The sequence below is a fragment of the Oncorhynchus mykiss genome, chromosome 20, assembly GCF_057628025.1.
Source record: "Oncorhynchus mykiss isolate SJ-2025 chromosome 20, ASM5762802v1, whole genome shotgun sequence".
NCBI lineage: Eukaryota > Metazoa > Chordata > Actinopteri > Salmoniformes > Salmonidae > Oncorhynchus > Oncorhynchus mykiss.
Genome location: NC_143041.1, coordinates 48179488 through 48192908, shown reverse-complemented (window position 1 = coordinate 48192908; position 13421 = coordinate 48179488). Strand labels below are relative to the sequence as shown.

General features: G+C 42.6%; 1 protein-coding gene across 1 annotated transcript in view; it reads left to right on the top strand.

Moving 5' to 3' along the window:
* The first annotated feature begins 6788 nt into the window (after positions 1-6788).
* LOC110492809 (netrin receptor UNC5B-b) overlaps positions 6789-13421 on the top strand; it is a 71819-nt gene continuing 65186 nt past the window's right edge. The window contains exon 1 of the mRNA XM_090211984.1: positions 6789-6831. Coding sequence (XP_090068110.1) covers positions 6789-6831 — 43 coding nt within the window. The remainder of the gene's footprint in view (positions 6832-13421) is intronic.

The following is a 13421-nucleotide window of genomic DNA, read 5'->3' as shown; positions in this document are numbered from 1 at the left end:
TTTCAATATTATCGCTTGCACAGTGCTCCTTGGGATGTTTAAAGCTTGGGAAATCTTTTTGTATCCAAATCCGGCTTTAAACTTCTTCACAACAGTATCTCGGACCTGCCTGGTGTGTTCCTTGTTCTTCATGATGCTCTCTGCGCTTTTAACGGACCTCTGAGACTATCAAAGTGCAGGTGCATTTATACGGAGACTTTATTACACACAGGTGGATTGTATTTATCATCATTAGTCATTTAGGTCAACATTGGATCATTCAGAGATCCTCACTGAACTTCTGGAGAGAGTTTGCTGCACTGAAAGTAAAGGGGCTGAATAATTTTGCACGCCCAATTTTTCAGTTTTTGATTTGTTAAAAAAAGTTTGAAATATCCAATAAATGTTGTTCCACTTCATGATTGTGTCCCACTTGTTGTTGATTCTTCACAAAAAAATACAGTTTTATATCTTTATGTTTGAAGCCTGAAATGTGGCAAAAGGTCGCAAAGTTCAAGAGGGCCGAATACTTTCGCAAGGCACTGTATATCACATTTACATAAGTATTCAGACCCTTTACTCAGTACTTTGTTGAAGCGCCTTTGGCAGAGATTACAGCCTTGAGTCTTCTTGGCTATGACACTACAAGCTTGGCACACCTGTATTTGGGGAGTTTCTCCCATTCTTCTCTGCAGATCCTCTCAAGCTCTGTCAGGTTGGATGTGGAGCGTCGCTGCACAGCTATTTTCAGGTCTCTCCAGAGATGTTGGATTGGGTTCAAGTCCAGGCTCTGGCTCGGCCACTCAAAGACATTCAGAGACTCATCCCGAAGCCACTCCTGCGTTGTCTTGGCTGTGTGCTTAGGGTCGTTGTCCTGTTGGAAGGTGAACCGTCGCCCCAGTCTGAGGTCTGAAGCCGGTTTTCATCAAGGATCTCTCTGTTCTTTGCTCTTTTCATCTTTGCCTCGATCCACACAGCATGATGCTGCCACCACCATGCTTCACGGTAGGGATGCTGCCACCACCATGCTTCACGGTAGGGATGCTGCCACCACCATGCTTCACGGTAGGGATGGTGCCAGGTTGTCTCATGGTCTGAGAGTCTTAGGTGCCTTTTGGCAAGTGGGCTGTCATGTGCCTTTTGGCAAACTCCAAGTGGGCTGTCATGTGCCTTTTCCTGAAGAGAGGCTTCCGTCTTTCCACTCTACCATAAATGCCTGATTTGTGGAGTGCTGCAGAGATGGTTGTCTTTCTGGAAGGTTCTCCTATCTCCAAATAGGAACTCTAGAGCTCTGTCAGAGTGACCATCGGGTTCTTGGTCACCTCCCTGACCAAGGTTCTTCTCCCCCGATTGCTCCGTTTGGCCGGGCGGACAGCTCTAGGAAGAGTCTTGATGGTTACAAACTTCTTCCATTTAAGAATGATGAAGGCCAATGTGTTCTTGGGGACCTTCAATGCTGCAGAAATGTTTTGGTACCCTTCCACAGATCTGTGTCTCGACACAATCCTGTCTCTGAGCTCTATGGACAATTCCTTCGACCTCATGGCTTGGTTTCTGCTCTGACATGCACTGTCAACTGTGGGACCTTATATAGACAGGTGTGTGTCTTTCCAAATCACATCCAATCAATTGAATTTATCACAGGTGGACTCCAAGTTGAAGAAACATCTCAAGGATGATCAATGGAAACAGGATGCACCTGAGCTCAATTTCGAGTCTCATTGCAAAGGGTCTGAATACTTATGTAAATAAGGTATTTCTGTTTTTAAATACATAAGGTATTTTTAATACAGTTGCAAAAATGTCTAAAAACTGTTTTGTCATTGTTATTATTGTCTGTAGATTGAAGAATGTTTTTATTTAATCCATTTTAGAATAAGGCTGTAACGTAACAAAATGTGGAAAAAGTTTAGGTGTCTGAATACTTTCCTAAGGCATTGTATGCTTCCTATGGCAATAAAGCACCTTAAATTGAATTGAATTCAGAGAAATCAAAACGTCTGTCTATGTAAGTCTGTCATGGCCACGAGAAGGTAGAGGTTGAAGTAAAGTACTCGCTCTCTGATAAGATTATTCTGCTACTGGCTCTCCTCTTGGCTGACTGGGAGGCTGACTGGGAGGCTGGCAGCTCTGGGTGGGAGGCTGGCTGGGAGACTGGCTGGGTGGGAGGCTGACTGGGAGGCTGGCTGGGAGGCTGCGAGGCTGGCACTGGTAGGCTGGCACTGGGAGGCTGGCTGGCAGGCTGGGAGGCTGGCACTGGGAGGTTGGCTGGGAAGCTGGCAGGCTGGCTGGGAGGCTGGCACTGGGAGGTTGGCTGGGAATCTGGCAGGCTGGGAGGCTGGCAGCGCTGGGTGTTACTACTAGTTTATGTTAAGTGACACTTCTCCCAGTGAGAGACTGAAACTCACTCTCACCCTCTCTCTATCACACAAGGGTTTCCTCTTGTCGTGCTTTTGGCTGATAAAAATATATAAAAGCCTATAAAACTGTTGCCGGCCAAAAAATCCATTGCAAAATAATGTTTTTTATTCATTGATGGAAATACCAGTGGATATAAATACACTGAACGCAACATGTAAAATGTTGGTCCCAAAGATCCCAAGAAATGTTCCATATGGACAAAAAGCTGTTTTCTCTCAAATTGTGTTCACACATTTGTTTACATCCCTGTTAGTGAGCATTTCTCCTTTGACAAGATAATCCATCCACCTGAGAGGTGTGGCACATCAAGAAGCTGATTAAACAGCATGATCATTACACAGGTGCACCTTGTGCTGGGGACAATAAAAGACCACTCTAAAAATGTGCCGTTTTGTCACACAACACAATGCCACAGATGTCTCAAGTTTTGAGGAAGCGTTGCAATTGGCATGTTGACTGCAAGAATGTCCACCAGAACTGTTGCCAGAGAATTGAATGCTCATAGGCCATCTCCAATGTCATTTTGGAGAATTTGGCAGCACATCCAACCGGCCTCACAACAACAGACCACGTGTAACCATGCCTGTCCAGGACCTCCACATTATTTATTTTTTTAAATGTATCTAGGCAAGCCAGTTAAGAATTTTATTTTATTTACAATGACGGCCTACCCCGACCAAACCTTAACCCGGACAACGCTGGGCCAATTGTGCGCCGTCCTATGGGAATCCCAATCACAGCCGGTTGTGATACAGCCTGGAATTGAACCAGGGTCTGTATTAATGCCTCTAGCACTGAGATGCAGTGCCTTAGACCGCTGCGCCACTCGGGAGCCCACATCTGGCTTCTCCACCTGCGAGATCGTTTGAGACCTCCACCTGGACAGCTGATGAAACTGTGGGTTTGCACAACCAAATTATTTCTTCACAAACTGTCAGAAACCGTCTCAGGGAAGCTCATCTGCTCGTCATCCTCACCAGGGTCTTCACCCTGACTGCAGTTTGGTGTCGTAACCGACTTCAGTGGCCAATGGCATGTTGGAGAAGTTCTTCGCGGAGCGAATCCCGCTTTCAGCTGTACCGGGCAGATGGCAGACAGCGTGTATGGCGTAGAGCAGGTTGCTGATGTCAACGTTGTGAACAGAGTGGTGGTGGTGCCCCATGGTGGAGGTGGGGTTATGGTGTTTGCTGATGTCAACGTTGTGAACAGAGTCCATTAAGCATGTTTGGGATGCTCTGGATCGACGTGTACGACAGCATGTTCCAGTTCCCACCAATATCCAGCAACTTCACACAGTCATTGAAGAGGACTGGGACAACATTCCACAGGCCACAATCAACAGCCTGATCAACTCTATGTGAAGGAGATGTGTCTCGCTGCATGAGGCAAATGGTGGAACCAGATACTGACTGGTTTTCTGATCCACACCAGATACTGACTGGTTTTCTGATCCACACCAGATACTGACTGGTTTTCTGATCCACACCAGATACTGACTGGTTTTCTGATCCACACCAGATACTGACTGGTTTTCTGATCCACACCAGATACTGACTGGTTTTCTGATCCACACCAGATACTGACTGGTTTTCTGATCCACACCAGATACTGACTGGTTTTCTGATCCACACCATATACTGACTGGTTTTCTGATCCACACCAGATACTGACTGGTTTTCTGATCCACACCAGATACTGACTGGTTTTCTGATCCACACCAGATACTGACTGGTTTTCTGATCCACACCAGATACTGACTGGTTTACTGATCCACAGCAGATACTGACTGGTTTTCTGATCCACATCCCTACCCTTTTATTTAAAGGTATCAGTGAAACAACAGATGCATATCTGTATTCCCAGTCATGTGGAATCCACAGAATATTTATATTGACTGATTTCCTTTATGAATTGTAACTCAGTAAAATTGTTGCCTGTTGCGTTTTATATGTTTTGTTCCATGTTCATTTGACCATCATGCTTATCGGTCTCTAGGTTAATTTACATAATTTAGTGGAATTAAAGTGTTAGTCATCAAGTATGTTATTCATGACAACTATCATACATGGACAGCATACAGAGCGGATTTTATATGTTACTCCTCAACTGGAGAACTCATGATTTTAAAATAGATTATTTATTTAAGCACTCATGACTCCTTTCTATGTGCACCAAAATTACGATCTGTTCCTCTGAATTGCCTTGTGAAAGCCTAACACCGTAATGTCGTATTTTATAACTACTAGTCATGTTGGCAATAGAACAAGCTTTCAAATCATGTGATCAATCACCTGACCCAGATTGTGATTTATAATGGACATTTGTTTTTATTTTGAGCAGGATTTTATTAATTTATTTAAGCTGGTTGCTGCTGGAGTGAAACGTACTTTTATAAACAATTTCATTGCTCAACAATTGTAAATGCAAATCACATTTCAACATTTTGCAAGGCTAAAAAAAATAGTTACTATCTTTATTTCTAATCTGGTCGTTGAAGTCAATCATTAAACCTCCCATTCACCATTCAAGTGCAGGCAACAGGTTATCAGCGCATCACACACCACTGTTTAATGTAAGCAGGAGGCAGTATGCATTTTGAAAACATACTTAATTCTTTGTTCATTTGTTATTATGAGCCATGTCTTACCTTGCTTTAAAATTCGCTATAGGCTAAATCCAACCTTTTTAATGAAGACTCCTTAGGCAGCGGTTGACTATCACGTTTGGGGAAGCTTACAATTTATATATTTCTACCGTTCGAGTTTGATTTTCATATGTGCATTTCAGTTTCTTTTCAATAACGATCTTTTCGTTTCTCAAAATCATCGTCAGGTGGTTAATGATTAAAACATGTAAATGTTTAAAGCCTCTGCCATGTGAACACATTTAATAAAGGTGAAATAAAATAAACATTGGCAGCTAAAGAAATGAGCGAATGGAAGTTAGTTTATCGGCCAATGCAGCTGGAGGCCTTTAACTTCCTTTGCTCTTTTACACTGAGGATTGGCGATTATCAAGGGGGAGAATGTTTGATAGATTTTTCAAATAGTTTACTGTGAGGAACTATAGTTTTAACATACAGTATTATAATTCGCAAACACTTTCCTACATTTCTGCGCAGCAGGCCAGATACTTCTATGCTCAACATGATCAGGACAGAGAAACCAGACACATGCTCGTTGTTCACACGGAGCACTCCAAACAAAAGACAATGAAAACATTTACAAATCTCGTAAATGATGGTTATGAAATAAACCAAAACTGGTTTAAGTGTAGCAGGTTGTGAACTCTGCAAACAATGTCATTAATACATGGGATTAACAGAAATGAATGTAACCGAATGATGGAGATGAATAGTAAATGTACTACTGGTGACGTATGTAATGGAGAATTCGTAACAAAAGGGCAAACAATGAAGGAATGAATGAGGGCAAGAATTGTCCTGAGACAGCGGAGCCATTCTGGAGAGAGACTCTCCAATATTTTCGCCACACACCCCTGCCCTGCTGAGCCATTCTGGAGAGAGACTGTCCTATATCTCCACCCTCCCCTTCTTCTTGTCGCAACATTTTAAATGATACTCAAGCCACATTATCTTCACATATTTTAGATGCTTTTCAGTGACAGCCTCAACTCGATAATCAGCTGGGCCTATTGCCGCGCGTGGGCTTCCCAAATAGGCGCACAAGCTTGTGATTTGAAATAATCGACAACTGTATATTTTAGTGTAATCGTTTTATTATTTTTTTTTGTACTTTTTACCGCATTTTCCATCGCTGCAATTGTGCGCTGCATCATGGGTCTCCCGGTCGCAGTCGGCTGCGACACAGCCTAGGATCGAACCCGGGTCTGTAGTAAGCTAATGATATAGCCTATAGGGAGCTCGATTCCTCTGTGATGAAGTCATACTTTCCGGGGAAGTATTTTATTTATTTTTGTATAGACAGGAGTAATTATATATAATTTAATTTATAATGTAATAATTACTTCCCTAATTCGACCCGCTGCTATGCATTTTTCACTCCTGTTCGGTTGATTTTCATATCAACTTTATTTGTTTGAAGCCAATCCTGGTTATATCATTAACCCGTCGTAGGTGTGGAATCTCTGGCACATATGGAATCTCTGGCACATATGGAATCTCTGGCACATGTGGAATCTCTGGCACATATGGAATCTCTGGCACATATGGAATCTCTGGCACATGTGGAATCTCTGGCACATATGGAATCTCTGGCACATCAGGTGTGTTGTTTAGAATGGCGTTTTCCAACTCATTGCATTTTTTTGCCAAATGTTTTGAAAATGACGTTTCATTGGCTGATTCATGAGTTCTGTTAAGACTCATTATCATATTTGTAAATGTGATTTGTTACTCTGGGCACCCAATGCGTCCGGTCAATTATAATCTTCCCGTTGTCCGGGACCACGGCAACCCTAAAAAAATCTAATCAAATTTTATTTCTCACATACACATGGTTAGCAGATGTTACTGGTCACATACACATGGTTAGCAGATGTTAATGGTCACATACACATGGTTAGTAGATGTTATTGGTATTATACACATGGTTATCAGATGTTAATGGTCACATACACATGGTTAGTAGATGTTATTGGTCACATGGTTAGCAGATGGTCACATACACATGGTTAGCAGATGGTCACATACACATGGTTAGCAGATGGTCACATACACATGGTTAGCAGATGTTATTGGTCACATGGTTAGTAGATGTTATTGGTCACATGGTTAGCAGATGTTATTGGTCACATGGTTAGCAGATGTTATTGGTCACATGGTTAGCAGATGTTATTGGTCACATGGTTAGCAGATGTTATTGGTCACATGGTTAGCAGATGTTATTGGTCACATGGTTAGCAGATGTTATTGGTCACATGGTTAGCAGATGGTCACATACACATGGTTAGCAGATGTTATTGGTCACATACACATGGTTAGCAGATGTTATTGGTCACATACACATGGTTAGCAGATGTTATTGGTTACATACACATGGTTAGCAGATGTTAATGCGAGTGTTGCGAAGTGCTTGTGCTTCTAGTTCCGACCATGCAGTAATATCTAACAAGTAATATAACCTAACAATTCCACAACTATTACCTTATACACACAAGTGTAAAGGAATGAATTAGAAAATGTACATAAAAATATATGAATGAGTGATGGTATAGAACGGCATAGGCAAGATGCAGTAGATGGTGTAGAGTACAGTATATACATATGAGATGAGTAGTGTAGGGTATGTAAACAAAGTGGCATAGTTTAAAGTGGCTAGTGATGCACACACTCCAACACACACCCTAACACACCCCCTAACACACACACACCCTAACACACACACACTCCAACACACACCCTAACACACACACACACACACACACACACCCTAACACATACACACTCCAACACACCCCCTAACACACACACACACACTCCAACACACACCCTAACACACACACACACACACACACCCTAACACACACACACCCTAACACACACACACACACCCAGGAGCGATGTGTCAGGGGGAAAACATCTGAGGATAATTTGTAAACACCAGACCTGTCACTAGAAGGTCAGGTCCTGTCTGAGGGACATGGTACCTCCCGGAGAGGCTGGATGGGGCAGACGACTGAAACCAGAGGGGGGGTACAGCCTATCAACACCTTAAAGGACTTTGTGAAATAAAGGATTGGTCAGGGTGCCAAGCTCACAGATTCACATTACTATCACTACTGTAACACACACCTTCTGGCTTGCTGGCTTGCACACACACACACACACATAAACACACACACACACTCTCTCCATTCTCAAGCTCACTGTGTCTTCTGTTCCTAACCATGGTTCTCTCTCTAACTCTCTCTCTATCTTACTGACTGTCTTCTGTTCCTAACCATGGTTCTCTCTCTCTAACTCTCCCTCTATCTTACTGACTGTCTTCTCTTCCTAACCATGGTTCTCTCTCAATTCAATTCAATTCAATTCAAGGGCTTTATTGGCATGGGAAACATGTGTTAACATTGCCAAAGCAAGTGAGGTAGATAATATATAAAGTGAATATATAAAGTGAAATAAACAATAAAAAATGAACAGTAAACATTACACATACAGAAGTTTCAAAACAATAAAGACATTACAAATGTCATATTATATATATATACAGTGTTTTAACAATGTACAAATGGTAAAGGACACAAGATAAAATAAATAAGCATAAATATGGGTTGTATTTACAATGGTGTGTGTTCTTCACTGGTTGCCCTTTTCCCGTGGCAACAGGTCACAAATCTTGCTGCTGTGATGGCACACTGTGGAATTTCACCCAGTCGAAATGGGAGTTTATCAAAATGGGATTTGTTTTCGAATTCTTTGTGTGTCTGTGTAATCTGAGGGAAATATGTCTCTCTAATATGGTCATACATTGGGCAGGAGGTTAGGAAGTGCAGCTCAGTTTCCACCTCATTTTGTGGGCAGTGAACACATAGCCTGTCTTCTCTTGAGAGCCATGTCTGCCTACGGCGGCCTTTCTCAATAGCAAGGCTATGCTCACTGAGTCAAAGCTTTCCTTAAATTTGGGTCAGTCACCGTGGTCAGGTATTCTGCCGCTGTGTACTCTCTGTGTAGGGCCAAATAGCATTCTAGTTTGCTCTGTTTTTTTGTTAATTCTTTCCAATGTATCAAGTAATTATCTTTTTGTTTTCTCATGAATTCGTTGGGTCTAATTGTGCTGCTGTCCTGGGGCTCTGTGGGGTGTGTTTGTGTTTGTGAACAGAGCCCCAGGACCAGCTTGCTTAGGGACTCTTCTCCAGGTTCATCTCTCTGTAGGTGATGGCTTTGTTATGGAAGGTTTGGGAATCGCTTCCTTTTAGGTGGTTGTAGAATTTAACGGCTCTTTTCTGGATTTTGATAATTAGTGGGTATCGGCCTAATTCTGCTCTGCATGCATTATTTAGTGTTCTACGTTGTACACTGAGGATATTTTAGCAGAATTCTGCGTGCAGAGTCTCAATTTGGTGTTTGTCCCATTTTGTGAAGTCTTGGTTGGTGAGCGGACCCCAGACCTCACAACCATAAAGGGCAATGGGCTCTATGACTGATTCAAGTATTTTTAGCCAAATCCTAATTGGTATGTTGAAATGTATGTTCCTTTTGATGGCATAGAATGCCCTTCTTGCCTTGTCTCTCAGATCGTTCACAGCTTTGTGGAAGTTACCTGTGGCGCTGATGTTTAGGCCAAGGTAAGTATAGTTTTTTGTGTGCTCTAGGGCAACAGTGTCTAGATGGAATTTGTATTTGTGGTCTTGGTGACTGGACCTTTTTTGGAACACCATTATTTTGGTCTTACTGAGATTTACTGTCAGGGCCCAGGTCTGACAGAATCTGTGCATAAGATCTAGGTGCTGCTGTAGGCCCTCCTTGGTTGGTGACAGAAGCACCAGATCATCAGCAAACAGCAGACATTTGACTTCGGATTCTAGTAGGGTGAGGCCGGGTGCTGCAGACTTTTCTAGTGCCCGCGCCAATTCGTTGATATATATGTTGAAGAGGTTGGGGCTTAAGCTGCATCCCTGTCTCACCCCACGACCCAGTGTGAAGAATTTTGTGTTTTTTGCCAATTTTAACCGCACACTTGTTGTTTGTGTACATGGATTTTATAATGTCGTATGTTTTACCCCCAACACCACTTTCCATCAGTTTGTAGAGCAGACCCTCATGCCAAATTGAGTCGAAGGCTTTTTTGAAATCAACAAAGCATGGGAAGACTTTGCCTTTGTTTTGGTTTGTTTGGTTGTCAATTAGGGTGTGCAGGGTGAATACATGGTCTGTTGTACAGTAATTTGGTAAAAAGCCAATTTGACATTTGCTCAGTACATTGTTTTCATTGAGGAAATGTACGAGTCTGCTGTTAATGATAATGCAGAGGATTTTCCCAAGGTTACTGTTGATGCATATTCCACGGTAGTTATTGGGGTCAAATTTGTCTCCACTTTTGTGGATTGGGATGATCAGTCCTTGGTTCCAAATATTGGGGAAGATGCCAGAGGATAAGGATGATGTTAAAGAGTTTTAGTATAGCCAATTGGAATTTGTTGTCTGTATATTTGATAATTTCATTTAGGATACCATCAACACCACAGGCCTTTTTGGGTTGTAGGGTTTTTATTTTGTCCTGTAACTCATTCAATGTAATTGGAGAATCCAGTGGGTTCTGGTAGTCTTTAATAGTTGATTCTAAGATCTGTATTTGATCATGTATATGTTTTTGCTCTTTATTCTTTGTTATAGAGCCAAAAAGATTGGAGAAGTGGTTTACCCATACATCTCCATTTTGGATAGATAATGCTTCGTGTTGTTGTTTGTTTAGTGTTTTCCAATTTTCCCAGAAGTGGTTAGAGCCTATGGATTCTTCAATTACATTGAGCTGATTTCTGACATGCTGTTCCTTCTTTTTTCGTAGTGTATTTCTGTATTGTTTTAGTGATTCACCATAGTGAAGGCGTAGACTCAGGTTTTCCTGGTCTCTATGTTTTTGGTTGGACAGGTTTCTCAATTTCTTTCTTAGATTTTTGCATTCTTCATCAAACCATTTGTCATTATTGTTAATTTTCTTCGGTTTTCTATTTGAGATTTTTAGATTTGATAGGGAAGCTGAGAGGTCAAATATACTTTTAAGATTTTCTACTGCCAAGTTTACACCTTCACTATTACAGCGGAACGTTTTACCCAGGAAATTGTCTAAAAGGGATTGAATTTGTTGTTGCCTAATTGTTTTTTGGTAGGTTTCCAAACTGCATTCCTTCCATCTATAGCATTTCTTAATGTTACTCAGTTCCTTTGGCTTTGATGCCTCATGATTGAGTATTGCTCTGTTTAAGTAGACTGTGATTTTGCTGTGGTCTGATAGGGGTGTCAGTGGGCTGACTGTGAACGCTCTGAGAGTCTCTGGGTTGAGGTCAGTGATAAAGTAGTCTACAGTACTACTGCCAAGAGATGAGCTATAGATGTACCTACCATAGGAGTCCCCTCGAAGCCTACCATTGACTATGTACAGACCCAGCGTGCGACAGAGCTGCAGGAGTTGTGACCCGTTTTTGTTGGTTATGTTGTCATTGTTGTGCCTAGGGGGGCATATGTGGGAGGGAATGCTGTCACCTCCAGGCAGGTGTTTGTCCCCCTGTGTGCTGAGGGTGTCAGGTTCTTGTCCGGTTCTGGCATTTAGGTCGCCACAGACTAGTACATGTCCCTGGGCCTGGAAATTATTGATTTCCCCCTCCAGGATGGAGAAGCTGTCTTCATTAAAATATGGGGATTCTAGTGGGGGGATATAGGTAGCACACAGGAGGACATTTTTCTCTGTTAGGATAATTTCCTTTTGAATTTCTAGCCAAATGTAGAATGTTCCTGTTTTGATTAATTTAATGGAGTGAGTTAGGTCTGCTCTATACCAAATTAGCATACCCTCTCTCTCTCTAACTCTCCCTCTAACTTACTAACCGTGTCTTCTGTTCCTAACCATTCTCTCTCTATCATCGCTCTCTCAATTCAATTCAATTTCAAGTGGCTTTATTGGCCTGGGAAACATATGTTAACATTTCTCTTTATAGACATAGGAAACATATGTTAACATGGCGCTTTACTGTCATGGGAAACATGTTAATGTTGGCCAAAGCAATGAAGTAGATAATATACAGAAATGAAATAAACAATAAAAATTAACAGTAAACATTACACTCACATATATATATATAAACTCAGCAAAAACAGAAACGGACCTTTTTCAGGACCCTGTCTTTCAAAGATAATTCATAAAAATCGAAATAACTTCACAGATCTTTACTGTAAATCTATATTGTAAAGGGTTTAAACACTGTTTCCCATGCTTGTTCAATGAACCATAAACAATTAATGAACATGCACCTGTGGAACGGTCGTTAAGACAGTAACAGCTTACAGACGGTAGACAATTAAGGTCACAGTTATGAAAACTTAGGACACTAAAGAGGCCTTTCTACTGACTCTGAAAAACACCAAAAGAAAGATGCCCAGGGTCCCTGCTCATCTGCGTGAACGTGCCTTAGGCATGCTGCAAGGAGGCATGAGGACTGCAGATGTGGCCAGGGCAATAAATTGCAATGTCCGTACTGTGAGACGCCTAAGACAGCGCTACAGGGAGACAGGATGGACAGCTGATCGTCCTCACAGTGGCAGACCATGTGTAACAACACCTGCACAGGATTGGTACATCCGAACATCACACCTGCGGAAAAGGTACAGGATGGCAACAACAACTGTTTGAGTTATACCAGGAACGCACAATCTCTCCATCAGTGCTCAGACTGTCCGCAATAGGCTGAGAGAGGCTGGACTGAGGGCTTGTAGGCCTGTTGTAAGGCAGGTCCTCACCAGACATCACCGGCAACAACATTGCCTATAGGCACAAACCCACCGTCGCTGGACCAGACAGGAATGGCAAAAAGTGTTCTTTGACGAGTCGCGGTTTTGTCTCACCAGGGGTGATGGTCGGATTCGCGTTTATGGTCGAAGGAATTTTTTTCGGAGCGTTACACCGAAGCCTGTACTCTGGAGCAGGATCGATTTGGAGGTGGAGGGTCCGTCATGGTCTGGGGCGGTGTGTCACAGCATCATCGGTCTGAGCTTGTTGTCATTGCAGGCAATCTCAACGCTGTGCGTTACAGGGAAGACATCCTCCTCCCTCATGTGGTACCCTTCCTGCAGGCTCATCCTGACATGACCCTCCAGCATGACAATGCCACCAGCCATACTGCTCATTCTGTGCGTGATTTCCTGCAAGACAGGAATGTCAGTGTTCTGTCATGGTCAGCAAAGAGCCCGGATCTCAATCCCATTGAGCACGTCTGGGACCTGTTGGATCGGAGGGTGAGGGCTAGGGCCATTCCCCCCAGAAATGTCCGGGAATTTGCAGGTGCCTTGGAAGAGTGGGGTAACATCTCACAGCAAGAACTGGCAAATC